This window comes from Agrilus planipennis, unplaced genomic scaffold, assembly GCF_000699045.2.
Source record: "Agrilus planipennis isolate EAB-ADULT unplaced genomic scaffold, Apla_2.0 scaffold1, whole genome shotgun sequence".
NCBI lineage: Eukaryota > Metazoa > Arthropoda > Insecta > Coleoptera > Buprestidae > Agrilus > Agrilus planipennis.
In genome coordinates this window covers 886,985-913,752 of record NW_020442466.1, presented here as the reverse complement: position 1 = coordinate 913,752, position 26,768 = coordinate 886,985, and the positions used below count along the sequence as shown (strand labels likewise).

General features: G+C 34.5%; 4 protein-coding genes across 6 annotated transcripts in view; 1 reads left to right on the top strand and 3 right to left on the bottom strand.

Moving 5' to 3' along the window:
• Positions 1-9,318: 9,318 nt before the first annotated feature.
• Positions 9,319-16,087, top strand: LOC108732898. The gene is made up of 3 exons (XM_018463901.2): positions 9,319-9,420; positions 12,131-12,228; positions 14,034-16,087. Exons 2-3 carry the CDS (start codon positions 12,137-12,139, stop codon positions 15,895-15,897), a joined length of 1,956 nt encoding a protein of 651 aa, XP_018319403.1. The 5' UTR covers positions 9,319-9,420; positions 12,131-12,136; the 3' UTR covers positions 15,898-16,087.
• Positions 16,088-16,136: 49 nt separating this feature from the next.
• LOC108732888 lies at positions 16,137-17,753 on the bottom strand. Its single transcript, XM_018463889.1, has 2 exons — positions 16,697-17,753; positions 16,137-16,582 (listed from the first exon to the last, which is right to left on the bottom strand). Exons 1-2 carry the CDS (start codon positions 17,751-17,753, stop codon positions 16,137-16,139), a joined length of 1,503 nt encoding a protein of 500 aa, XP_018319391.1.
• Positions 17,754-20,775: 3,022 nt separating this feature from the next.
• LOC108734334 (probable methylmalonate-semialdehyde dehydrogenase [acylating], mitochondrial) lies at positions 20,776-23,778 on the bottom strand. Its single transcript, XM_018465862.2, has 6 exons — positions 23,669-23,778; positions 23,334-23,430; positions 22,262-22,628; positions 21,911-22,191; positions 21,429-21,851; positions 20,776-21,376 (listed from the first exon to the last, which is right to left on the bottom strand). Exons 2-6 carry the CDS (start codon positions 23,352-23,354, stop codon positions 20,906-20,908), a joined length of 1,563 nt encoding a protein of 520 aa, XP_018321364.1. The 5' UTR covers positions 23,355-23,430; positions 23,669-23,778; the 3' UTR covers positions 20,776-20,905.
• Positions 23,779-25,067: 1,289 nt separating this feature from the next.
• LOC108734349 (G-protein coupled receptor moody) overlaps positions 25,068-26,768 on the bottom strand; it is a 15,303-nt gene continuing 13,602 nt past the window's right edge. The window contains exon 2 of one of the 3 annotated variants that reach the window (XM_018465884.1): positions 25,068-26,148. In XM_018465884.1, the coding sequence (XP_018321386.1) occupies positions 25,314-26,148 (835 nt within the window). In that variant the 3' untranslated portion in view covers positions 25,068-25,313. The remainder of the gene's footprint in view (positions 26,149-26,768) is intronic. The other 2 variants (XM_025981099.1, XM_018465874.1) reach the window with 2 other exon arrangements.

The window sequence follows — 26,768 nt, the reverse complement described above, 5'->3', positions numbered from 1 at the left end:
CTAGCAAGGAGATCGGGCTGAAACTATAGCTACAAGCTATCCAAGGATGGTACTATAGAATGTCACCTCAAGGTAGGCCTAGTGGCGTCATCTCTTGGTTAGGCCGGAAACTTATCAATCCACCCTCGTATATTGTGAAAGCATTGTATGAATGTATGCATGCGTATAGATATATTCGGTTATACTTTCTTCGAAAAAGGCACTTTATAATTTCCCAATTGCCATTTTTAATTTCTTGTGACTACATTAGGATCGATTAAATTTTTTAAAGGAAGGTAAATATAGAGTTCGCAATTTTGTAATCTTAAAAACATCTCAGTATTATTGTTGCATGAATAAATTTGCAAAGCTCTAGAAGTTGCAACTTGACTTACAAAGTTTGTTTATTTACTTAATTAACTATTTGTAAGTCAAGCCAAAAAACGTGCGTTAAAAAGTATTACATTTCCATTAGTAATGAATTTATTAAGTAATAGAACCTAAAGCAGGCAATTTGTAATTTAAATTATAGTTTTTATAAATTCAGATTATAGATGTAACATCTCCTTTTGTTAAAACCATTTATTAAAAGGTTATTATCTACACTTTCGTTTTCTGTATCCTTTGATTGGGTTATTAGTTTAAGGTAGATTTAGTTAAAATATCCTTCCAATTAAAAAAATTGACTGAAAAGCATGATTATGTATAGAACGCCATCTACTTTTTCTACGCCAATGTAAATTTAATCTTGGTTTTTGTTAGTAATGAATTTTCTTTCCGGACCAATTATAATTGACCAAGTACATCAACGTCTTCGCATTATTATTAATGCCCATTTTAAAAAGTTTAACGTTTTCTCTTTAACGCCTCGACGCTGTGCGTGAAATTATCATCACAACGGGCATAATGAACGTACAAGTCACGAATGTGTTCTCAAAAACGAATTCAAACGGAGAAAATGACTGCATCGTAAGCAAACCACTTTAGCGGTTAGTTTTCCTTTGCCTGACCAAGTAGAATGATCAATAAAATTTTGTTGGAACTTTAGCTAAGCCTTACTCAGAATATGGGCTTTAAAAAGCAAACTACTCAACACCACTCCTTTGTCAAGCATTATTTAATTAAAATCGTGTACATGCTGACTGGGGACCCATTGTTGACTTTCTGTGGGAGTTATTATGAGCGAGAATTTAAACTACGGAAAGAGTCTTCCTTTTAGAATTCATTAATCTAATGTTTTTAGAAACAATAATGTATGAAATAGTCTAAATAATGAACTCTTTAAATTGCAACGCCAAAAACGCGTTTGGAATGTTTTTGACCTGATTGAGAAAGTTTTATCATTGTTTTATCATTTATCATCATTATCTTAGGGTCGTCAGCCCCGAGACCTCCAAACTTTCCTATTCTGAGCTAATCTTCGTATTTTACTAAAACAAGAACATCCCACAGTAATCTAATTTAACTCCATTTCTACCTCTCTTAACTTCTGTTTCTGCTTCCAGTATGTCTCTAACTGGCCCTTCATGCCTGAGAAGGTGTCCTACCAACTTATCTCGCCTATTTCTCATTGAATTCCATAGTCCTCCCTGCTCTCCTACTCTTTCTAATATCTCCTCATTTCTAACCTTCTCTATCCACGATATCCTTATTATTCGCCCGTAACACCACATTTTGACTGCTTCTAACATATTCTTTTTCCACTGTGCCCACCGTCCACGTTTCGCACCCATAAGAGCCATGCTCCAGACATATACCTTTAAGAATTATATATTTCTTTTAAAATCAAATCAATGTTATTACATACCCGAAACACCATAGCAAACAGTCCTGCGTTACAAATGCTCACAAAAGCATATGTCCGCGTTTTTTTAAAGTTTTGGGGTATTTGGGGTAAGTCCTCCTGATTTAATTATTTCAAATGTTAGTGTAATAATTAATCAAGTTTTAAAATATGTGAGTACTAGGTGTAGGTACATGGATACTACGCTAGAAGGATGCTCCGTTTCGCAACCGCAATGAGGGCGGGTTTTACGGATGACATCTATCGTCGTCAAGGATACTATTAATTAATAATCAAAATGTGTATTTCGACCGTCATTTGCGGAACGGTTCAAGTGTTATCATCATTAGATCCGCCTTCTATGCGGACGCTTTTCGGCACAAAATTCAGAATAGGAATGTGACATCCTTGCAGTATCCATATTACGAAGTAATTTACAAAAAACGAAAAGAAAGTTTGTGGTGTCTGAAAGAAGCCAGATGAAGAACGTTATATCCATAATTTTTATTATTAACGTCAGTTTTTTATGAATCACGCAAATAAATTCGAGAATTTTAGAAACCATGAATAATTACCAAAACGAAACTCGTTTTTAAACTGGATTGGAAACTTAAAAACTACTTCTTACATCCTTCTGTATGTGCTTTATTCGGAACTGCGTGTCTTATGTTAATATCATGGTTCATCTTCAGAGTAATAAAAGTCGCCTATTTTAACGATCATGGTGTCCATATATCTTTACACATTTATTTGTGTGTGTTCAAATATAATCTAATGTGGTAATAAATTGATTTACTGCCACACACCTAGTATGAAAGTGGTTTGCTTGGGGAAGTTGGCAGCGTTGGCGTTCAGTTATGTTCTTTAATGATAGAACGTTTAACAAGTTTCTGTACGCTTTTGTACAGAGGACTTGGTCTTGTCAGAACAACAACCTCATAATCTGAAGAAAATACTACAAATGGCGCAGTAAACGCCATCTGTAGCACGATGCTACATTTTAGGATTACGTACGCTCCAACAAGGTCCACTTGTGTGGATATCTACTTGCTGAAAACGAATCTCGGCGTAGCCAACCTCAACGTGATAGGCACGTTAACGTCATAATTTTTTTCGAAAGTTTCAATAATTTACCTCGGTCTCTAAACGATTGTAGTGTCGTAGTTAATTAAACTACGTATACTTAATTAATTCGCGTATTGCATAAAAAGATCTACCTGGCTTGTCATTATCATGTTCTACTCTAAGGATATCCAGACAAAGTTTGCTGCGTTATTATGTCAGTGTCATAATTTTTTTCTTACAATTTTTCAATTTGATAATTTTTTGTAAAATCCGCTATTGATTCTCAAACTTCTACGAACTCCAACTGCTATCGTTTTTTAGGTCAAAATCAGTTGCCAGAACAGAAACGTGTGGTTCGGCGCGCGTATTATTTCTGCTATTAAATTACCGAGTTTTGACAGGTTCTAAATTCTGAACCGATTGTAATACAGTGTTGGCCAAAAACTGCATCGAAAACTTGATATGTAACGGCATATAAAAGAGTTGAAACAGTTTGTCCTAGTTTAAAGCAATACCTTATTGGTTTTATTTTAATATATAAGAGAAGCAGCGTTTAAATATTGAGCGCTACCATCACTTTTTACGATTATGAATGAACGAATTTTCATTCGTCAAAAAATTTTAGAATCCACATTTCACCATTTAGTGTATTAGAGAAAAATATGTATATAGGCGTGACTATAATACAAACAAAACGACCAATTTACCGATTAATAACAATTGTAATCTAATGACTTAAGAAATACTCAAAAACTTAATTCCAAATTTGGTAAACGTCTAGTTCAAGAATTCCAATTGTACAATAAAAAGCTATTGCTATAAATTATCGTTAACGTTGCAAATTTCTTTATGTTATCGTTTAAAAGGGACTGGTTCTTTCTGAAACTTTCCTCCAGTATGTTTATGTTTTTTATCTTTAGGTAGAAATAATGTTTTTAGATCCTTTCTATGTGCTTAATACCTATGTAATATATTTTCTAGCAATGTTCTAATTCACGATCTACAGGAAGTTGAGAACAAGTTTGCTATTTTGTGTTTAAAACACCGTTAGGTAGTTATAAGCAATTACTGTGTCTTGAAATGAAATAAAGAAAGTTGTTGTTTCCGCAACGATTATCTTCAGCTTCAGATCTAATAAGCAATTAATACGTAACAGACATGTTAAGTCAAAATCTTTGCATATGACATACAGCAACTTTCCTTCACTTACAAATATCTAAAACATAGTAAGGCTTATCAATTGTGTATAAATAATTAATGACATGTTCTTCCTTACCTTCTGTCTCTTATTATAACGAGCAAATAAGATACAACTTTGAAGTATGTTGTGCTGAGTGTCAGAAAATAAAATTATCCTATTTTTAGTTTAATAAATGAACTAATAAGAATTTAAAGTACACTGGAATTTGTAACCACGTTAATTGGTATAGAAATTAAATACTAACTCGTCGTTCGCTGCAAATATTACAGTCACATTAAACTCAAACTTCCGCGTATTCCACTATCTGATTAGTCAATTAGAAGTAAAGGACTTTGAGAATATTGTTTGTATAGATTTTAGAAAATAAATGAGAACAATCCTACAGTGATAAAACCTTTGATATGTATAATTAATAAATTGTTTTGATTAAGGCTGCATTTGTAAAGATTTCAGGTGAGAAAGCATCATAAACCTTTCATTTGTACGTTGGGTTGTCTTCCTAATAACATTGAGTATATCGTCTACCGTGCAATACTGAATTTAGTCCTTCTTAATTTTATTATAAAATATAACGTAAATTGAAAATGATGCTATCATCATAAACATTAAGGTGGCAAGCAATTTCAAACTCTCTCGAATGAGACGTTTATTTTTTAATAGCTACCTATCCTGATAGTATCTTTCATATTCCGCTATACCTGTTTAAACTAGAAGTGACCAAGGCATAACCAACATGCATATTCATACGTACTCACACACGTTTACATTCCACTCAGAATTTGCAATTTTAATGATGTTTTAAGTAACTAAATGAATAATTTCTTAATAAGCAAAATAGTTGATGCATAGACCGTTCAAACTGAAACCCCGTTTCATGCAGAATACCATACAACATTTATACGTATACTTCCTAAATATGAAGTTTGAGTTACAGGAATCATCACATCATTAACAATAATCAAACTTATCATCAATTACTTAGCTTTTTTTTATCAGCACGTCGAAGTTCCATTTGTAATCTGTATCCCTAGCTATAGGATCGTTTAATAGTAATTTATTTAAGAACGTTCATTCTAACAGAAACATAGTAGTAATGTAAAAAATGATAATGCATGCATGTAGGTCAAGAATACGATTAGTATGTGATTGGAAATATGGAATGTAAAAAGAAGAGCAAAAGATACGCGAACTAGTGAATGGAATATTATATAGGTACCATGACAGGAGAATCTTCTTTCTTGTTTCCACTTGGTACTGTAGTCATTTGCTGTGTTTTGAAGACGCCCTTATTATTTTAGGAAATGCTTCATGAATGGTACAAACAAACAATGTGAAAAGAGATAACCGAATAATAGTAAGCGATACAACAGTTAGACGTTGCTTAGGTACGTAAAAAGTCAGGGTCGGCTTTATAACTGCCTGATTTGAATTATATCATTAATCAAGCTTCTTTATTTTCCTAAACTCCTGAGAATGTTTAACTTTCTTTAAAGTTCTATGCTGGCAACATGCTGAAATTTTGCTTGTCTGCATCTCTTTTTGTTACACATTAATCGGTGTAATGCTATTTCTGTTTCTTTATTAGTGTCCGCTGCAATTGCTACCTGACGTCTCTTTTCTATGTTTAAGATATTTGCTACGACGTCTGTCGTATCAGCAACCGCTCTAGTCTAGTGAGCAAGTTGAAAGAAGAAAGTAAATGAATAGTTTTACTGCGGACTATGCTAATTTTGAACGTCCTGACTACAGATAGCTATTTGTTTGCAGGGAACTACTGTTAGATTTGAAAACTTTAGTTATTGTAATTAATTACTTTTAATGAAATGTGCCGACTCACCCAGGTCGTCCTATTTTCAGTTGTTCATTCATTCGATTTACGGTCTTCTCGTGCGTAGTTATTCCTCTTCAGAAGGAGATCCTGAATCGTAGGTTACGCATCTAAAGAAAAAAGTTGTTGTAGAAAAAAAGCTTTCTTCATATTAAAAATAATAAATTAAGCAAATACGTAAAAGGACAATAATGTTTTACGGTCTTAAATATAGTTTATGCTCTATTGTAATTGTTTTACTGATTTGACTTATTTTCATTGATGTTAAATCCTACATTGACTAATCCAAATCTAAGACTTCAATTTTCTATAATTCATAAAGTACATAATATGCAGAAGCATGAAAAAGTTTTGGCTATCGTAGGAGAGCCTAGGAATTTTTGTTGTTCCATCTTCAATAACGTGTTTACCTTAGATTGATTTAAGTAAATAGCTTATAGGCGAAGTTATACAAACAAAATTAAAAACTATTAAATTGATAGACAATAATCTGCTACAAATAATTAATGCTATTTACAGTGGTATTGGAGAATGGACCATAAACTTAAAAGTAACGACCAGTTAGGTCCAATTAACTAAACGGGTAATTTTTCTTAATTTTTGTCTTGTAATTGCTACTGTTAGCCTGATTTTTATGGCGATAAAAACTAGTTCATGTACTCTCATGTCAAGGGTTTATTTGTTGAAAGAAAGATAAAATAATTTTCACTTCTCTGAAAACGTTTTAATTAATTGCTAGGCTGCTAATTAACTGTAGTAATCGTTGTTATAATTCTACCGTAGACTTTGCGCAGCGTAAACATGTATGTACATATTTCCATGAGAGTAATTTTCCGTAAGCTGCTCCAGAACAATCCGACGAGAGATCTGATTTGTACTCGTCTTCTTGATCTTTCACCTTATCCGGAAGAAACTCGACCAGTGGATAATTAGAGCATACCCCACTTCTTATTAACTCGTCCTTATTACTTTCGAATATTAAGAATGCTCCGCTGTTGTTGTTGTTGTCGAAGACTACTGCTAAAAATGCAGCCGTTCATAATTTGATCCAATCGAGAGGTTCAATGTTACCAATGTATCTCCATCTGTAGATCGGTACATTTGTTATCCGCTCTAGTAGATTTATGATTATGAGTGATCATTTCAAGTAGATAATATAAATGTCTTAAAGCACTAGGCGTTAGGATTATAAAAACAATCACGTTAGGAGAGTATTCAGTACATATAATATGCAAAAATAAACCTGCCAAATGTGAACTGAAAAACCGTACCAATGATTTTTTTGTAGCAGTATACCATTCAAGTTGAGATGAAATAATTAAATATTACCAATTAACTGTTAATTTTATCTTTACTAATGTGATTAAACTGATTTATTTTGAATTGGTGTATAACTGTGAAACAATAAAATAATTGTGCGTTTTAGAAAATACTACAAATGGCGCAGTAAACGCCATCTGTAGCACGATGCTACATTTTAGGATTACGTATGCTCCAACAAGGTCCACTTGTGTGGATATCTACTTGCTGAAAACGAATCCCGGCGTAGCCAACCTCAACGTGATAGGCACGTTAGCTTAATCGAATAAAATAATTCGAAGTGGTCTGTATTCTGTCGAAACTGCCAGACGCGGATCGCGATTTCGATCTTTTTGGATCTCATCAGCGCGTCGCAGGCAGCTCCGACAGAACACAGACCAACTTTTACCTGCTGTCTTAACAGTGCGTTTTAGAAAATACTACAAATGGCGCAGTAAACGCCATCTGTAGCACGATGCTACATTTTAGGATTACGTATGCTCCAACAAGGTCCACTTGTGTGGATATCTACTTGCTGAAAACGAATCCCGGCGTAGCCAACCTCAACGTGATAGGCACCTTACCATAATCGAGTAAAATAATTCGAAGTGGTCTGTATTCTGTCGAAACTGCCAGACGCGGATCGCGATTCCGATCTTTTTGGATCTCATCAGCGCGTCGCGTTTACTGCGCCATTTGTAGTATTTTCTAAAACGCACTGTTAAGGCAGCAGGTAAAAGTTGATCTGTGTTCTGTCGGAGCTGCCTGCGACGCGCTGATGAGATCAAAAAAGATCGAAATCGCCATCTGCGTCTGGCAGTTTCGACAGAATACAGACCACTTCGAATTATTTTATTTAATAAAATAATTATCTCTGGTTTATGTGCTGTACTTACTTGTACTTGTAAAAGATTTGTCTTTATGCGATCTATCGTTGATATTTCTGACAATTTCCACGGCAATATTATTGACAGTATTTAGTAATTTTAGATAAATACAATACCAAGTATGCCATTATGCTAAGATATATGCTTAATATTTTATTACTGTGTAAAATTTGGCTTATATTATACAGCCTGAACGGGTAAATAGTGGATGACCTTTTCATTGCGTATATGGGAGACCCTAAAGCCATCTAGAATAATGTACTTTATGCAGGGACGGCCTTAGTCATTGGAAGGTTCCGGGCGTGTAAATTTTTGCTAGGCCTTCGTCTTTGTGGTATTAATTTTAATGATGATACTTAAAAAATGCAAAGTGATTCATAAATAAGTTTACAGTTTTAAAATTGTTTATCGAAAATTAAAAAAGATTGATAAAGACAAAGATAGCAAGTTTGTGGCTTCTTTTAAAAATATTAAGAAATTCAAATAAACATTAGTAGTATGTACTATTACTACCTAATATTTTTATAATTAGATTGTTGCGCAAGTGTGCGAGGCCCCTGCAAGAGCGAGGCCCCCGGTGGTTGCCCTGTTCGCCACCCCCAAAGGCCGCCCCTGACTTTATGTTTAATAAAAGCTGCAATGCCTGTGTAGTTGTGCTATCATATTTCCATTGAAATTAATCAGTAAATGTTGAAATTCTTGAAAGACGATTTTAAAATTTTGCATGTAAAAGTAACAAGAATTTACAAATGTATTAATTAATTAGTCTTTTCTGATGAAGGGAGTATTTAGCGAATCTTTCAAAGTTGCGCTTTTTGTGAATATTATTCCTTTATTTGTGGTGGTGATGTCCAAGAGATAGGCCATAGCAAGGGCAAATTAATTAAAACTCAGAGATTTTTTACAAAGTATTAAAACATAGTTCTCTGGATGCCCTTGGGGTGATACCCCAAGAGCTATTAAGAGGTTGGGTGACTACTATTTATAATGTGCAGTTATATAATAGTACAGGGTTGTTTTTAAGTACTTTTCTATTTAGTTAGGATTATTTTTATGCTAGAAATTATGGCTGATTGACTTTTAACTATAATTTGCTACCTTTATCATAACAAGGTAGCTAGCTGCATAACTACGATAACGCTACTTTAAGAGAATCCATTGAATTCCTTTACCAAGAACAACATAAACCACAAGAGTAATTTAGTAATTTAAAAACGTCACTGATTACAAATGTGTTCGTTCCTTATTTCTTATGCAGCCGATGATTTTCAGGTGCCAGCTATGGGTACCGCTATACCCACTGCATGGACAGTTCTAGCAGCAGTAGTTCTTCAGGTGTTACGGTGTTTGGTACAGAAAATACGTCACATTGACAAACGTAAGTATATCTTCGCATTTAACTCTTTTTTTTATTGAACAACGTCTTTCACAAAAGTGGGTTTCCCTTTTTCTCTAATATTAACCGAGCGTAATTGCTATCCGTAAAGTTTTTTTCGTGTACTATTTCAAACAAGTGTAACAATGTCACGTCTGTTCACATTTTCTTTTGCCACTTCTAACGATGATGACGGTGTTGCGATCGAGAATTTTCTTGAGATCCAAGTTTCCTATTACGGGAATCAAACGATAGATAATACGTCCGCATTCCTGCGGCGATCCTTGAAAAAGGATTTTAAATATTGTACTTAGGTACACAACAATAACAGCTGACTTCATCTAGTTTATATATATACGTACTTTTGGTTCGAGTGACCTAGTTTTTATCCCGGGATTATTTAAGTGGATTTTGTCGGAGAAGGTGGTCAGGGAAAGGCGTTGACCTCTCAACGGTATAATCGAGTGCCAATGTCATGGAAATCCATTTAAGATCGCCGGACGTACAGCGCGCATTGTGGAATGCGCCAACAACGGACTGTTAAGTGACTCAGATTTACCGTAGGGTTAACAAACTAATTTTATTCATGTACTGAATATAATAAACAAGAACAATGTGTTTTTAATTTAACTAATTCGATTGAACAGAGAATGTAATGTTGAGTTTTGCAAAAGGTTGCTAACTTAAGAGTAGGTGGGGGTAGAACATTGTCATCGAAATTCTTTCAAAAGGAACAAGGGTCCAAAGGGACATTGCAGGAATGTGGAGCTTATATTATACTAGAATTTAAATTTTGCAAAAAGGAGAACGAAAGCTAAGTATCAGGTTAAATGAGCATGGCCAAGACTTAACACGCAAGACTAAGACCAAAACTAAGACTCAGGCTAGAAGTATTTGGGCAAGACCAAGATCAAAACCAAGACTGTCCCAGTTTTGGTCTCGCTTTTGCTCATTACTATTTAGAATTCTGATCACCTTTTTGTCATCGCGAACCAAAACAGTTGGCATAAAACATAACTTGGAACTAAAAATTTATATTTAATTCTTTTTGGGTTAATCAAGTTATCAAAACAGGAACGACAATATAAGACCATACTTTTTGCTTTGATGCAGGCAATATTAATCAAATAACTAGCACAAAGATGCATTCAAAACAACCGTTTCCAGTATTGTATGCTGAACATAAATTAATAATGTACCTACATATTACTGAAAAAGGCTTACTTCCAACAAATTAATTATGAACATTTCTGAAGCGGATGGTTATATCTGCTAACAATGAATTTCGCATTTCACGCTGCACTCATAAAAAGAACAAACTGTATTAAGACTAATTATTGTTTAAAGAGCACTTGAAGTGAATGGTATGCATACAACAAAACTAAGAAAATGTTAAAAATAGAATGGTTACGGTTAAATGGGTCCATTCACCGTAAAATACCTTTATTAAATTTATCAATTTCTTATTTATTTCTGACAAAAAATGTACCTATAGACTGTATTATAGTTAGTTGCATGTTTACAGAAGCTGCAGAACTCATTTTTACACGTTTTCAAAAATAAATGCCTAAAAAGAGATTATCTCTTGTAAATTCTTTTTCTTGCTAAGTACATGATAATTATTTTGGAAACTCTAAACCTTTACAATTAAAATTAAGTATTACAAAAAATATTACTTCCAAAAATATGGGTTACCAAGTAGTATGACTAAGTGTGGTTTTCATTTCTTTAATTTTTACTTTCATGTGGGTCATATTTAGTTTAATTTGTTAAGGCAAAACTTTTTAATTGTTCTTACGCACTCGCACACTTTGTCTGAGATGACAGTAATTAATTATATTTATTACCTCCTAATTGTTTTCACTCTCACAAAAAGTATGCCTTTCACCAGAAACTATTTATCATCACCATGCTTAGTTGTTTATACCTTTTTACATTACCAAATGTGTTTGGCATAAAAATTTGCGTAGTACCTGCATTTACCGTTTGTTTTACTGACTATTCAAAAGGCGCTACAATATTTCTAAATTAAACTACGAATTACATTGCACTACACTGGTAGAGATGTGCAAAGTAGTTTATTAAAAGTATTTAAATACAAAATGCAAATACGTTTTTCATTAGTTATTTCAAACGTAAAATACAAAATAGATTTCGCTTTTGTATTTTAAATGCCAAATGCAAATATGTATTTTCAAAATACTTTTTTGTAGTACCTATTTTTTAAAAAACCTTGCAGGCATTTGCTTATTTTTTAAATACTCGAGTTTCTCTAGACTAATGGTGTTGTTTGCACTATAACACCAGCTGCGAAGATTGAGTATAATTTCATATTTTTCTGTTTGAAGTCATTGAGATATAGTTTGATATTATTTTGCTGGCTGTTTTAAAGTAATTCATAGAATTTCGTACTTCTTTGCTAAAAGTACGATAAGTGGTGATTTAGCAATAGCAAGTGCTGATATCAATTTGGGACCTCAAAATTCCATAGACTGTGACATTGAACCCGGAAAACAATATCAATCCAATATTTTGGATTAAGAGTTTAGAATTTTTTGGGCTTTCTTTAGTTAAAGAATTAAAAGACAGACAAGCAGCTTTCATTCGTCATTTTATATAGTTGGATAGAATAGAAAATTATGTCTTTCAGATGCTTCTACAAAAGAGAAACGGTGCTTTTAGTAGTTAAATAAATGTATTATTTTATTTTCAGGTTACCATGAAAAGTGCTACAAAACTTCGAGTAATGTGCCTCATCTTTGGGCTTGGTGTGGTACAAGCAAAACCTTTGGAGGATTCTGAAGTAAAAAGGTACAACAGCAACGTGTCTGATTTTCCTAATTATAGCAACAACCCAGAAATATTGACACATACTGATAGTACTCCCTTTAGCTCAACGATGGACAACGGCACCATTATTTCCACTAATAAAACCGAACGTTTACCGAAAACATTTAATGAAATTTCAAATTTTGTTTACAACGCTTTATTTGGAGACCCTTCCAAAGAAAAATCTAATGAAAAAGATTCGCATAATGTACATTTTAAAAATCATAATTCAAAACCTGAACCTCAAACTAAAAACACTAACAAAAGTCAAAATAAGAAACACAAACCTAAAAACAAAAGAAAAAAGAACAAAAACAATACTAGTTCTAATACCACACAAACCGTAAATATCACTGAAATAGACAAACAAAAACTAGACCAAGATAATATTACTAAAACAACTATTAACAAAACTAGTACCAGACCACAACCGGTACTTCATATTATTATTAGTAGATGGCCTGAAAAATCATCAGCTAGCGATTTAAAACAAGTTTCGAATTTAAAACAAGGTTGGGAAGATTACGGTATTCCCATTCCGAATCCTCAGCCCGAAGTAATTCCCGAAAATCCCTCAGGTTCCATAGGCAGTTCTATTTCTCAAATAGCTCTGCAAGGTCAGGATCTTCAACAGGTTTCGTCAAATTTACCTAATATACTCAGCCATTCTGCCATTACTTTAGCTCAGGCAGGAGAATCTGGTATCAATCCTTGTCCCAGTATTCAAATAGGCAGCTCTCTTTTTGGTCCTTCTGGTAGACAAGGCTGTCCAGATCTAAACATTGCTTTTAACACCCATCTAAACGGCAACCTGGGTTCCAACAGGATACCTACTGTAAATCAATACGATAATGTTCCAGTTGATCCCGAAGTCCCTGCCCAACCTCCTGCAGATATTGGTGCTCCTTTAGCGGATCCCGTTGTAGCAGATCCAGTTGCAGCAGACCCTATTGTAGCTGATCCAGCTCCATTAGCGGATCCTGCTAGTGCTGGAGCTCCTGCAACAGGAGGAACACAAGGAGGAACAGGTGGTCTTCCAAGCCTTCCTGAATTCCCTAGTTTTCCAGAATTGCCAGGCCTTCCTGAGTTTCCTGAGTTTGGAGAGTTCTTTGGTATGATGGGTGGTCTTTTGAGAATCCTATGGAGTCTTTTTGGAAGTAATCCACTGTCTCCACTCACTGGCATGATGATGTTTGGCTCGTTGTTTCCTTGGTGGTTACCGTACCTATTTCTCGGAGGATCCAGTAAATCCCCCGAACCGGAAGTTACTTATTATGACCATTATTATCCCCCCATCAAACATAAAGGCGGCTGGTATTATAACCATGATACCAACAGATGGAAAAACGTAATTGATCATAGAAAACCAAGAGCTTATAACATTACAAATACGATTACGTTATTGGACCTTCTTGATAATTTTATAGAAAAGCACAATAGTGCTAATAATAATCATACCATTATCAGTTGGAAAAGGCGCAAAAAATAAGCGCTTTTCCCAACATTTCTGGAAGCATCTTATGTACAATGTGTGTCAATATTTTTGGGTAAGATCTGCATGCTTAAATTTTACGTAAGACGAATCTAAAATCGTTTACATTTAAGGAGCCTTTTTATAAGTTTTAATTAGTTTATAGTTATTTATTGTCTTTTTTTCTGAATTGTGTAAATATTATTGTAAGTAAGGGTAACAAAATAAATCATTCCAGTCTTTTTAAATTTTTCTTTTCCCTGTACCTTCGGATAGGCGTGAGATGGATGCGTATTTTGAATATTGCTTATTTCAGGGCAACTCGTCCACCAATAGGTGAAACAATCCAACAGCTCACGAATCAACTTATCGATCAAAATGGCACATTGCCGAATACGACTATCACTCTCGATACAAGGACACCGCCCCGGGTAAAACAACAAATGAAAAATCACCATAAACTACAACATATAATCGAGAATTCTCATCCGGGAATGGCCATTCCTGCTGATGAGAGCGAGTACGATTTCCATTTGGAAGAAGCTACGAAGAAAGCAACTATTTACAAATTGGAAATTAAACCAACAACGGAAAAAGGATTATCCACGTGGGTATTATTGAATAGTCAAACAGTATCCCCATCAACTGCACGTCCGACCATAAAACCCATTATTAAACTGACAACTAAAATAAACGAAAAGAATGTAACATCATCTGCATCCACAACCGAGAGTTCGTATAAACCAATCAAGCCATTTTTCAAAAAACGGCCAGCAACAACAACTACCACTAAAAAACCGTCAACGACAACGAAAATGATGATGCCCATCACAAAGTTGAAATTTTCGGTTTTACAGAGCGTTAAAAATAAAACCCAGAATCCCATATCCAGTACTGCGACAACATCTAGCAAAACAACATTGACCTCCACTACAACTTCTATGACTGCAGCTCCCACATCCTTATTATCATCTTCATCACCGTTAAAGTCATCGACGACCACTTTCGTAACAAAAGCTGCAAATGCCACCAAATCTTCAGAGATTACGTCCACTACAGCGCTTCCAGCGGAAGCAAAGCAAGGTGAAGTTGAGTTATCGACCACCGCAACTGATGCACAAAAAAAGAATCGAAAAAGTCCTCCAAAAAAGAAGAAGAACAAGAACCGACGTCGTCGTCCATCGAGTGGAGATAAAAGCGCAAATGGAACAGAAATTGCCGATAAAATTGGTCACAATAACGGCAAACCCATCGGCACGCAAATCTATAACTATCTTTCCCGAGAGATAATGCCAACAGTTGGCGTGGGTTTAGTAGGATTAATGGTAACCGCAGGTTTGGCAAGTTACTTCCTTTATCCCTTCGGAACACTGAGGCGTTCTTACGAAATTGAAAGAAAAGATGTAAAGGGAGGTTATTACTACGACAATGATTATTCTATTGGAGGAGTAGCAGAAGAAGATATGATAAGTAAAGTGGTTGCTGGTATGCCAGAAAACCAAGGACTGGATATGTTAATGGAAAAAGACAATTTTTATAAGAAAACTGACAAAAATGAGAAAACGAACGTGAGAACTTCTAACGACAGGCACAAAAGTTACAGAGACACCATTGACGCTTACGTTCCGCAAAATAATTACGGTAATTTCGATGATGATGCTAAAATACAATCTAAACCTTCTGATATCCCCAATTCTATATATAACAGTAACAAACAATTCGTTGTGGGAGCGATAACTAAAAAAATTTTAGAAGTGACGCCCGCTGCAGTTCCAGAGCATGGTCCCCGTAGTTTGAATAGGAGAAAACGCAGTAAAAACGATATTGAAAACGAAATACACAATTATCAGGCTAACGAAATCACATCAGACGCTGAAAATACTGAAAAAGTAGATGACTTCTCCACAACTCTTCTCACAACAACTGAAGATGCTTCTAAAGCAACAACTGAAAAGTCGTCATCCAGTTCCGAAAGTTCTTCACTTCCACCATGTTCTTCAACGAAACAGACAGAAATTTATAAACCCACAGATACATCGTCAATCATGCAAGTCCTCAGAGATTTGATAGAGTTGAAAATAAAACTTGGTTTGGAAATGATGAGAAATACGACAATGACAATTTCCAGGTACTTCCATGAAGTTCAAAAGAAATTCGAAAGTAGACGAAAAAGACATTAAAATTGATTGTAACTGTTAATTACTAACATTAATTATTTATTTATCTATTTATTATAGAAATGTCTACCTACTCATTAAAATACAAACAGTCTAATTGTTGGAATATTTTGTTGAGTATGTACAATGCACTACCTTGTACGATGTTAGATAGATAATGAAACCACGAGGCAATATGTCATTTATTGTGAAATATAAANTAATTTATTAATAAATATATAAATATAATAAATAAATCTTAGCTAATGATTAAAAAGAGGAAAGGAATAAACTAATTTTTTTGTGCTTCTTCTTCGTCTTCTGCCGCCCATCGCCATAGGGACGAGCATTGCCATGGTCGCGGGTATCATACCAGCACCAACTGCAGCCAGAACGGCTGCACTGTCGTGTCCAGCTGGATTTGAAGCAATGGCTACAGTTTTGGGAAAATTTTGAACAGTTTCGGTCTGCTCGTTTGAATGTATATAGCCATCAGTGGTAGCGGTCGGTTGAAACTTTTTTCTCCATATACGCCAAGGTTTTTTAGTGGTAGGAGGGAGAGCCGTTGTAGCCTTCCTTCGTTTCAATTTCTCTTTTTCCGCATGCTGTTTCTGTGCTTCTTCGACTGATTGAAAGGTCGATTCTACCTGTAGTAATCCACCGTGGGACGTGGTCATATTGACATTGGAGTCTTCGAGAGGTGGTAAAACTGTAAGACGCACAGATCTATGAACACCTACCATATCTTTCGCTACCTTGAGCGATCTTTGTCTATGTTTTGGATATTTATAACCTTTAGAAGTAGACAATAAAATCCACTCACCATTTCCATTTTCGGGATGCTGCGGCGGATGATCGTCGAGACTAGCTGTTAATCTTCTGTTGTAATAATCGTTATAGGATGGAAAATTCGGAGGTTTTCCGTCTGTTATCAGATCTCCGTAATGGGAATGACCAGGACCGCCGTTTTGGTAATTCTCGAATCTGTTTTTAAAAGGCTTCTGAGTAGTGTATTTCCTAACTGGAGGTCTTTGATCATATTCAGACTCCGTTTCCAATTGTTGAGGGAAAGAGTTTTGCGGATACTTTTGGAAGGGTGGCTGTGAATAATTGGGTCGCGTAGGCGGTCTGTAGTAATGTTCTTCGTTTTCGTTTGGATCAGGAGGAAAGTCGTTGTATTGAGGCTTGTACGTATTGTAATTCGGTTTGGGTTTATAAAATGCTTCTGGTCTTGCGAAATTATCGTTTTCTTGCTGCTGATAATCAGGCTTAGGATACATCTGGTGATGAATTGGAATTTTAGGGATTTCTTGGTCGTTTGGATGCGGTTTAATATCAGGTTTTCCTTCCCATTTTGACACTTTCGAAACCGACCATGGAACTGCTTCTAAAGAAACCCAACCAGTTTTATGATCAAATGGATTGCTAGTTTTTCTAATAGACATTAAATCCCAACTTTTAGATTTGTCAGCTGTTTGAGGAACATTTCCCTTTTCAGATGATGAAATGGATTCTAATTTTGGTAACTCACTTGAGGCAATTTCCTCTTCAGTTTCCTCAGAGAATCTGTCGTTAGACTGCGTTGGCTTTTTGAATTTTTTTGCATACGTCTGCAGAAAACTTTTAAGGGCGTCGGAATTAAATTCTGAACTTTCTGGCTCTTCTCCCCTTTCGTCAGGGCTTTCAAGAGTGTCTGGAAAATGGGTAGTGTCGGCTATATTATTCCGTTTAATGTTCAATTCCGTTGAATCTTCGTTATTCAATTGCCACCGATGTGGTGCTGACTTTTTGTAGTCGTAACTGGTTGTAGCGAAACCATCGTCATCTCCAAGGCACAATAACACACAGCCTGAACACAACACGGTAAATATCAAGTACATTTTGTCAGAAGCAATTCCGCACCCTTACTGCGACTATTGTGTGTAGAATGGGAGCTAATATAAGGTCTCGGTTCGTCTTGCAGTAGAAGTGTTACAGACACGACAGTCGGATCCCTTCCCACAACAAACCACATTCATTTCTTTCTCTTACCACGAGAAGAAAGTTCCGAAAAACGTCAACGAAAGTGTGAATAAAGATGTTTTCTCTTTTTCCACGAGGGCGTCATTTTTGCGTTATCATCTTGAACAACGTTAAAACAGTAGCACATTAATTGTTCTTACTTAATTAGAGCATGAGTGAACGAGGAGGCAACAAGGAGGTCGTGGTTTTGAAATGTCGTTAAGTAGATTTTTTTTTTGCTAGGAACATGTATTCAGATTAAGATTAAGAAACAAGAAATTGTTGTTTCACGGTTCAAGTCTAGGACCTCGATTTCTACGATCGTCATGAATGTCAAGTTCAAAAAAGCGACGACCAAGAGAAATTATACGGAAGCTGATTGACTACAATTTCGAACAAAAGAAATCATTACAAACAAATGCATGCGGGTAGGTGAAGACAACAGTCTTCTGTTAACAACAGTGAAATCTCATAAGTGTCTAGATATTGTTGCATGCTCCAATTACTTTATTCGTTGGATTATTAAGTAGTTATAATAAGAAAGGTGATCCAGTAAAAGTGAAGGGTAATTGGCCGAGACGATTTTCTACTAGATGAGAATATGCAAATAATATTCCTGCGATAAGTAATTTGTTTAAAAGTCGAAAAATGCCCGAAGCTGATTAAACACCGTTTTAGCGGATCGATTGTTTGGAACGCTTAAGTAAAGGTCAGTGTTACGGTATTAATTATATTATTGTTTATTGGTACAACATAAACGTGGATACTGGAAGTAAAAATCGTACTGGCTCAGAAGCAACTTCTGTTAGGTCACGATTCTTTTTAAAATACTCGAGAATAATTAGAAGACAAATATTTTAGTTTACTTAAAATAAATTATCTTACAGATGCATTACGTTAACGAGAATGTAATTTAACAGTTCCGCAAAAGTTAAGAAATGCGCATACTTACTGAACATAAAAATAATATTTATCTTAACGATATGAAAATTAAACCTACTTATATTGCAATTCGTAATTTTATGATATTAATTAATTTTAAATAAACAGTTAACTAGGGAAAAAATATGAGCGAAAATGTATTCAAGAAAATAAATTATGAATAAACAGAGTGGCTCATGATTTGTTGTTTTTCATCGGTTTTTATAAATAACTTATAACTATGTTAGATTATTATTAAAAATTGATCAAATCTGAAAATGGATTGTGACATTTTTGAATGTCGATAGCTTAGCTTAAATATAATATTTAACATCTGTATTTATGATTGAATGTCATCTTCAGCGAACTAAAAAAAATCCACCAATCTCTAAATCGATCAAAATCCATCACCTTCAGTAACAGTTAGATTGTAACGATTTGATGGACATATGTAAATCAGGGCATATCCGTGGGATTTCTTATAACAATAAAAGCACGGTTACTTTCACCTCAAGCTCGATGAAAAATTATATCTACTAATCCCAAACGATTTTGCAGACCTTTCGCTGATAATATTCATATATATAAATATAGAAGATCATTTAAATTAAAAGTAGAAAAGAAACTAGGATATATGCAGAAAGATGACTTAGCGTCAGAAATATTACTTTACCACAAGGTTTGACAAATCGTAAACATAAACAATACAAATGAAAATACTAAATTTATTTTTCGACCTACTTGAGGCGAGGGCTCATACAGAAACTAGACATACAAACACACAATAATCTATATATAAAATCATGCAAGAGTACATTTATACAGAAAACTTTGCTCAGAACTGATATTTTAGAGATGTTGGTCTACGAAATTTCTATATATACCCATTTAATGTTGGAATTCGGAATTCTAATTTTTCAGACGAAATAAAATAAATTACAGATACCCTAAAAATTATGTGAAGATTACTTTCTCGTAAAGTCATATAAAGTAATACCAAATTACATTAAAGTAGAAATCCAATAAGAAAGGAATAAAATTTGGAAAATATCAACAAACGAAATACTAGGAAACAGATTTAGGTCCTAAACCACTGCAGAAAGTCACCACTAAAACGCAATCCCCTCCTTAGGTAGGTGTGCATCTCACACGGGCGGTAAATTACAACGTTAGATTGCGTTCAAATGCGTTCATTTTTCTCCAAATTTAAAATTTTCCGGCTATAACGCAGTACATTATTGCTAATACTCCATAAACATAAACAATGTGACAGTGGGGTCGCTAAAAGCTGGCGCAGGTACGTGCCCGACATGCGACTTTATACCAAGCAATTATATAACAAAAATAATAAATTTTTACTTGTTTTATTGTTCCGATATATTGATTTTCAGAAAGATGAGAAATAAGCTTAATTAAGTTCCGATAAGTTTCCGTTATAAAAATGAGGAACTTCTGCAATTGCGGAAACGGAAGCAGAGGTCTGTTGCAACACTAATATGTATGTGACCGGGCTAATCTTCCGAACAGCTGAACTGATCTTAATGGCTATTTTACACAGACATGAAGAAAAAGTTGCAAGGATTTAATTAGACTATTGCATGTAAATTGTTTATTGATTAAACGATTGCATTTATAATTTATTATAAATACTTTCACGTAATCCTTAGGTTTTTAATAAATTGTTTATTTTAAAGAGTACGTTTTTCAACAAGGAATAATTGAATAAAACAATTATCGCTCATTACTTACGAGAACAGTTATAAAGATTAAAAAGTATTTTCAGTATAATATTTAAACGCCTTTAGACACGGGACGATTACAGATTAGGGTGTTTCAATAAATGTCTTAGAAATTTATTTATTTATTCCAAAAAAAGTATTTGTAGAGAATATAATTTTCGGTATACATTTTATGTCGAAATTAATCATAATATTACCGTGTCATGTTGTCACAAATACACACATAATAAAGAAATAAGACTCAAAAGATAAAAGACCTTTATTTTTTTATTATTATCACAAAATACTGATGGAAGACCAAAACATTGATTACCACGTTTAAAATATCCTGATATATCCCACGGCTTCACATATTGTGTACAAATATTTTTTTAATGATGTACAGGCATCGAAACTGAAGGCCGACTGACAGCCTGACCTTTTCTCCAAAGCGAAGTGATGGTTTTGGTTTGAGTGTAGAAATTCAAACCTTGTTTACCATAAAAGTGGAGATCGCCATAGAAGCTACCTCTTGAACCTGTAAAGCTGAACATTGGGAGTGGCACAGGAATTGGTACATTCACTCCGACTTGTCCAGCATCAACTTCGTTTACAAACTGTCTGGCATGACTACCGTTTGTTGTGAAAATTGCCGCCCCATTACCATATGGGTTCTTGTTTATTATTTCAATTGCATCATCTAGAGTGTCGGCAAACATAACACTTAACACGGGTCCAAATATTTCTTCTTGATAACATTCAAAGTCAGTCTGAACTTCGGTCAAAATCGTTGGACCAACAAAGTTTCCTTTTGGATATTTTTCAACTTTTATATTACGACCGTCGAGAACACACTTTGCTCCCTAAAATTTTGTATTGAAAACATTTAATTAATTCTGGTATTTAAGACAAAACCTGTTTTATCCCCGAAGTAATCAGATCTACAATTTTGCTTTTGGCTTGTGGTGAGATGACAGGTCCAATATCAGCACCTGGTTCATATCCGGCACTGACCTTTAATCTTTTTGATCGTTCTACGATTTCCGGGATCCAACTTTTAGCATCTCCTACCAAAATTGCCACGCTGATGGCCATACATCTTTGACCAGCTGCTCCAAATGCAGCACCAAGTAAATGATCAATTGCCATATCCTTGTTTGCATCCGGAAGAACTATGGCATGATTTTTGGCACCCATATTGGATTGAACACGTTTCCCAGTGGCCGAAGCTCGAGAATAAATGTATTTACCGGCATTGGTTGACCCAACAAAACTGATCGCTTTAATGTCCGGACTATCGCAAATGAAATTGACAGCATCATGAGAACCATGAATAATCTGTAAAAATTTAACAGTTTTTGGAGACATATAAAAATACTTTAATTGCGATTGTGTACATTAACGACTCCTGGAGGACACCCAACTTCATTTAGTAGTTCCATTAGTAACATTGTCGCACCTGGATCTCGTTCGGAAGGTTTAATGATGCACGTGTTTCCAGCTATAAGCGCTAACGGAGCCATCCAAAGTGGTATCATTGCAGGAAAATTAAACGGACATATCCCTGCAACTACCCCCAATGGCAATTTATAAGAAACGCAGTCTACATCTTTTGCAATGTTATTTAATGATTCTCCTTGGAGGAGAGTACCCGCTGCGCAACTGTGCTCAACCACCTCTGAAAATAATCAACTTTTGTACCATCTCATTTATTGATAGTCTAGTTTAAAGAACGCGATTTAACTCACGCAAACCCCTAAATACATCCCCTTCTGCATCAACCAATGTCTTTCCTTGCTCTTTAGTAATATTCTCGGCTAGTTTCTTGATATCCCTTCTTATAACGGCTTGAAATTTCAGCATTAGCTGTTGTCTTGTTAAGACGGTTGTATCTTTCCAACTTTCGTACGCTTTCCTACTGGACTCTACGGCCGCTTGCATTTCTGCTTGAGTAGTTTTGGGAACTTTGGTCACCAATTCGTTGGTGGCGGGATCGTGCAAATCTATCCATTCTGTAGTTTGAGATTCTTGGAATTTACCGTCTATAAAGAGCTTGGTTGTTGGTGCAACATTCGACGAATACGTCCTGTTGAACGCTTTTAAAAGGGGTGAAATCTACGATATCAGAGAACGAAACTTTCGATAACAATAGCGTTAAAAAAATATGATTATAAATAGCATACAGCATGTTTGCGTAATTTTTACATTATCGTGAGCATAGATTGTATTTTTTTGAGATAAAATTTGTTACGTATGTAAACATAAACAGTATGAGGTAATAAACAGAGTAAAACTATTGTAAAATTGTGTTATATGTTAACATTGAACTACAAAAACAGATAATATCGGCATGTTTACGAAAAAGTTAACTGATAAGTATAATTATTAAGTAAATAGTAGGATTAATCGGAAAGCAAACGCCATGGCATCAATAAATTAACAATAAAACGGTATTGATTACATCTACAGATGTTTAATACTTTTTGGAATGAAATTAAATACGTAAGTTTAACTTGTACGTTGAGCTTTTTATCAAACCTCGTACATAACTTTCAATGTCAATGTTGGTGGCCTAGTGGCAATGTTGAATCTATTTAATTAATATGGAATTGTTTACGTATTACTGTCTGGCATTGTATGCAAATTTGAAATATTTCTCGTAAATGTTATTATAACAGATATTACTCAAAATAATGTACAGATCACCCACATAGATTATATATCTATAAGTAGCCTGACTCTAATTAAACAGTCGCAAATATGAAAAGTAACTGTAAAATAATAAGAAACGGTAATGGAATGTAAAAGATGGGTACTTACTGAAGTTCGTGGCAAAGACATTGCGTTTAGTCGACGACACACTAAATTACACTGATAACTACATACAAGCGACTTAATTCGTCCATGTTATCTGAATCTGAATACAATAACATCTGAATATGTTTATTAATGTTCCCCCTAATAAAGATCAATTAAGCCAAATAGAAAGATTGTGTGAATATTGATCTTTATAGCGCGATATGGTATTCATCAAATAAATTTAAAATTTCCACGCCAATGTCGCACAAATAAAATACTAAAATCAATAGCAGCGTCTGGCCATAACCTAAATTATACAGGTTGCTATTTTAGAAACAGTTTTTAAAAATAATTACCATGAATTGGGATTAACAACAATATCAATTTTCTATAATTGATTTACTTTTTGAAATTGTAAACACTAATAAGAAATAAATTACTTAAAAAATAGATGTAAGAGATACTTAAATACATGCTTACAAGTTATTTTGTTGTAAGCAAGTTTATTTGTACGCATTAAACATTAAAAATATGTGTAAAAGATGCGAGTATACGTGTATTAAAATCGCAAAATGAGGACTTGTTCTATAGGCAACCAATTTCACGTACAGTTACTGTAGAAATCAATAAGACCATTAAAAAAGAAGAAAAATCACTCCTATACAAAATCCTTTGAGATGAACCACTTGTAATTATGCAGAAATGAATAAAGAGGGTGTCCCTCAGTAATGTTTCAATGGGATGTTTTTCGATTTTAAGACTAGCTTTTCCGCTAGGGGGCGTCAAAGTTGACCAGTATTGATTTTGTTAATTGGCTAATTATTGATTTATTTTGATTATTGATAAATAGATTTTAATACGTTTTCTGAAAGTACTTGAAATAAAAAAGTGTTTTAGTGAAAAATACTGAAACTATACCAAAATGACTGTGGTATTCGAATCCAGAATGCTCTAATTAGTCAGAACTGAGTTTTACTTGTCTAAAATTGAAGAAAAATTTGGTAAACATTGACGCCCTCTAACGAATAAACCAGTTATGGAATTGAAAAATGTCCCATTGAAATACTAGCCTGGAAAGTCCTTTATTCATTATTGCGATCATCTTAGATCATCTCATCTCGAAAAACAAATTTGTAATAGAGAGATTTTTGCTCTTTCTATCAGTAAACTTTCAACTTTTTGTATAGTTTATCAGTGCCTACATAAATAAGATGATTAGATGTGATACCAAATATAACTTCCCGTACACCACATATTATCCTTAAGGAAATTTGATGTGATATTTTTTCCATGCCAATCTCTCCATTGTATTTGTTATTTTACTTTTACTGACATTTCTGGATAATAAAATTTGGTATTGTGCAAAAAGGAATCTTCGTTTTGAGGTTTTATCAAATAACAATAACAATAATAGAACAATTATTACATTCATATCTTACTGTGAATCTATTTAAAACACTGCAGGTATTTTTATATCAAATTGACTTTAGCCCATCAAAAGAGCTAAAGATTTTGAAGAGTACTCGATATTCGGACTTGATTCCCGCTGTCTAACGATTAATTGAGAACAGCGATGGAATTGTTTAAAGGCGTATAAGGGTTTTAACCCTTTGCCGCTGGTGAAACGATTCCCTCGGTGTTGTTACCGCAGGGGAACGCTTCTGACCAAACCCCATTTACGTGTTTTAATACATTATAACATTATCATAAGGGAAACTTTTTTGGGATTGCTAAGCTGTTTGCTTGCATTTGAAAATGATCTCATTAACTTCCTTTATAAAATTTATTATTCATTTATAAATAACAGGATGCATGTATATACACGTTTCCTTAATATAAGGATTATTTACAACTTAAAAGCTAATCAGTAGTTGCTTTTTGTACTTTGATATAATTCATAGCTTGTCAATAATTATCTTGACATGTTTTCAATCATATAGGAGCTTTATATGTATGTATTTCTGAGTCAAAATAATCCATCAATTTGTGCTGTTGATAGTTTTAGGCTTTGGGATTTGGAGATACTGTATTGTGTTTGGCAAACATTACCGACATTATCGATTTGCTGTGGTGTTGTATGGGCGAATTGGAATCGTAGCTATTCCCAACCCTGCATTTCAAAGTATCGAAATACGCCTGTCTGTACTGCTTGTTCATTGTAACATAAATAACTGGGTTAACACAAGCTGCACAATACAGCAACAGATACCCCAAGATGTGCACTGCCGGGTATTTGACATCCCCGTCGAACACTTTCACCAACGTCAATGGTAAATAGCAGATCACGAAACAAAAAAATATCACCAACACCATTCTGGTCACCCGCATTTCACTTCTCTTGGTGTCCATTAGTGAACCGTGTTGTTGAAGTCTTTTCTGGGATTTATGAACCACCCAGTATATCTTTGAATAACAAATTACTATAATTAAACAAGGTATCACGAAACCTAATACAAACAAGGCCACTTTAGGCGAATTGCCATTTTGGTCCTTCTTGATGGAACACGTTCCCAATTTTTTATCGAAACCAAACACCCCCCACATGCCCATCAGCGTTGGTATTTGGGTACCATAACTAAAAAGCCATATGAGACTAATGTAGAAAGCGACTTTGGTCTTCGTATAGATTTTGGTGTATTGATTTGGCCACGCTATTAAGATGTAACGATTTATCGATATGGTGGCAACACTGAGCAACGACACCCCAACACTACCATACCGCATCATCGGAATGATGTAGCAAAGAATATCTCCGTGGATCCATGTGCCCAAAAAGAATTGACTAGCAGCGAATGGTAATACCACAAGGCAGAAAAGAAGATCCGAAATGCATAAACTGAAACAAATATAAGATGTGAATTTAGTTAAAATTTCAGATTAACAGTAAAACGTTCCTGTTCATCTTAAAGGATTATTGATTCCCGAATAGATTATCAGGGAAACTACTCAACCAAGCGGCGCGTAATTAACAGAGATGTTCAAAATGTTTCTTTAAAAGTATTTAAATACAAAATGCAAATACTTTTTTGATTTGTTATTTCAAATCTAAAATTTAAAATAGATTTCCCTTTCGTAGTGGTGTTTGCACTATATCACCAGCTACGAAGATTAAAACATGATTCATATTTTTCTGTTTGAAGTGATTGAGATATAGTTTTTCTATCTTTATGTAACAGTTTCTTTGGTTCAGCAACAAATAATTCTTCTATATGCTTCCTTATTTACCTTTCTCACCCGTTTTAATTGAAAAAAAGACACTGATGCCAAAATCGTTTGTTTACGGTGAAAGATCAGAGCCAAAAAAAGGTTGCAAATAATTTTATTGATGTAAAATCAATATCAATCATTTTATATGAAAATATTTACAACCCCATCTTGTTTCCGATCTTTTACACATTGTAATGAGAAAGAAATGGAATCCATAGTTTCTTTAGCTTTGGGTTCATCTAATAAGCA

Excerpts from the sequence above, each read along its gene's own strand:
- LOC108732888 (XM_018463889.1), bottom strand. The coding sequence starts at position 17,753 with ATGTACTTGATATTTACCGTGTTGTGTTCAGGCTGTGTGTTATTGTGC. Across the intron at positions 16,583-16,696 it reads GCATCCCGAAAATGGAAATG|TTTTACCACCTCTCGAAGAC; the intron begins GTGAGTGGATTT and ends TGCGTCTTACAG.
- LOC108732898 (XM_018463901.2), top strand. The coding sequence starts at position 12,137 with ATGAAAAGTGCTACAAAACTTCGAGTAATGTGCCTCATCTTTGGGCTT. Across the intron at positions 12,229-14,033 it reads GAGGATTCTGAAGTAAAAAG|GGCAACTCGTCCACCAATAG; the intron begins GTACAACAGCAA and ends TGCTTATTTCAG.
- LOC108734334 (XM_018465862.2), bottom strand. The coding sequence starts at position 23,354 with ATGTCTTTGCCACGAACTTCA. Across the intron at positions 22,629-23,333 it reads TGTCTTTGCCACGAACTTCA|ATTTCACCCCTTTTAAAAGC; the intron begins GTAAGTACCCAT and ends CTGATATCGTAG. Across the intron at positions 21,852-21,910 it reads GTCCTCCAGGAGTCGTTAAT|ATTATTCATGGTTCTCATGA; the intron begins GTACACAATCGC and ends AAATTTTTACAG.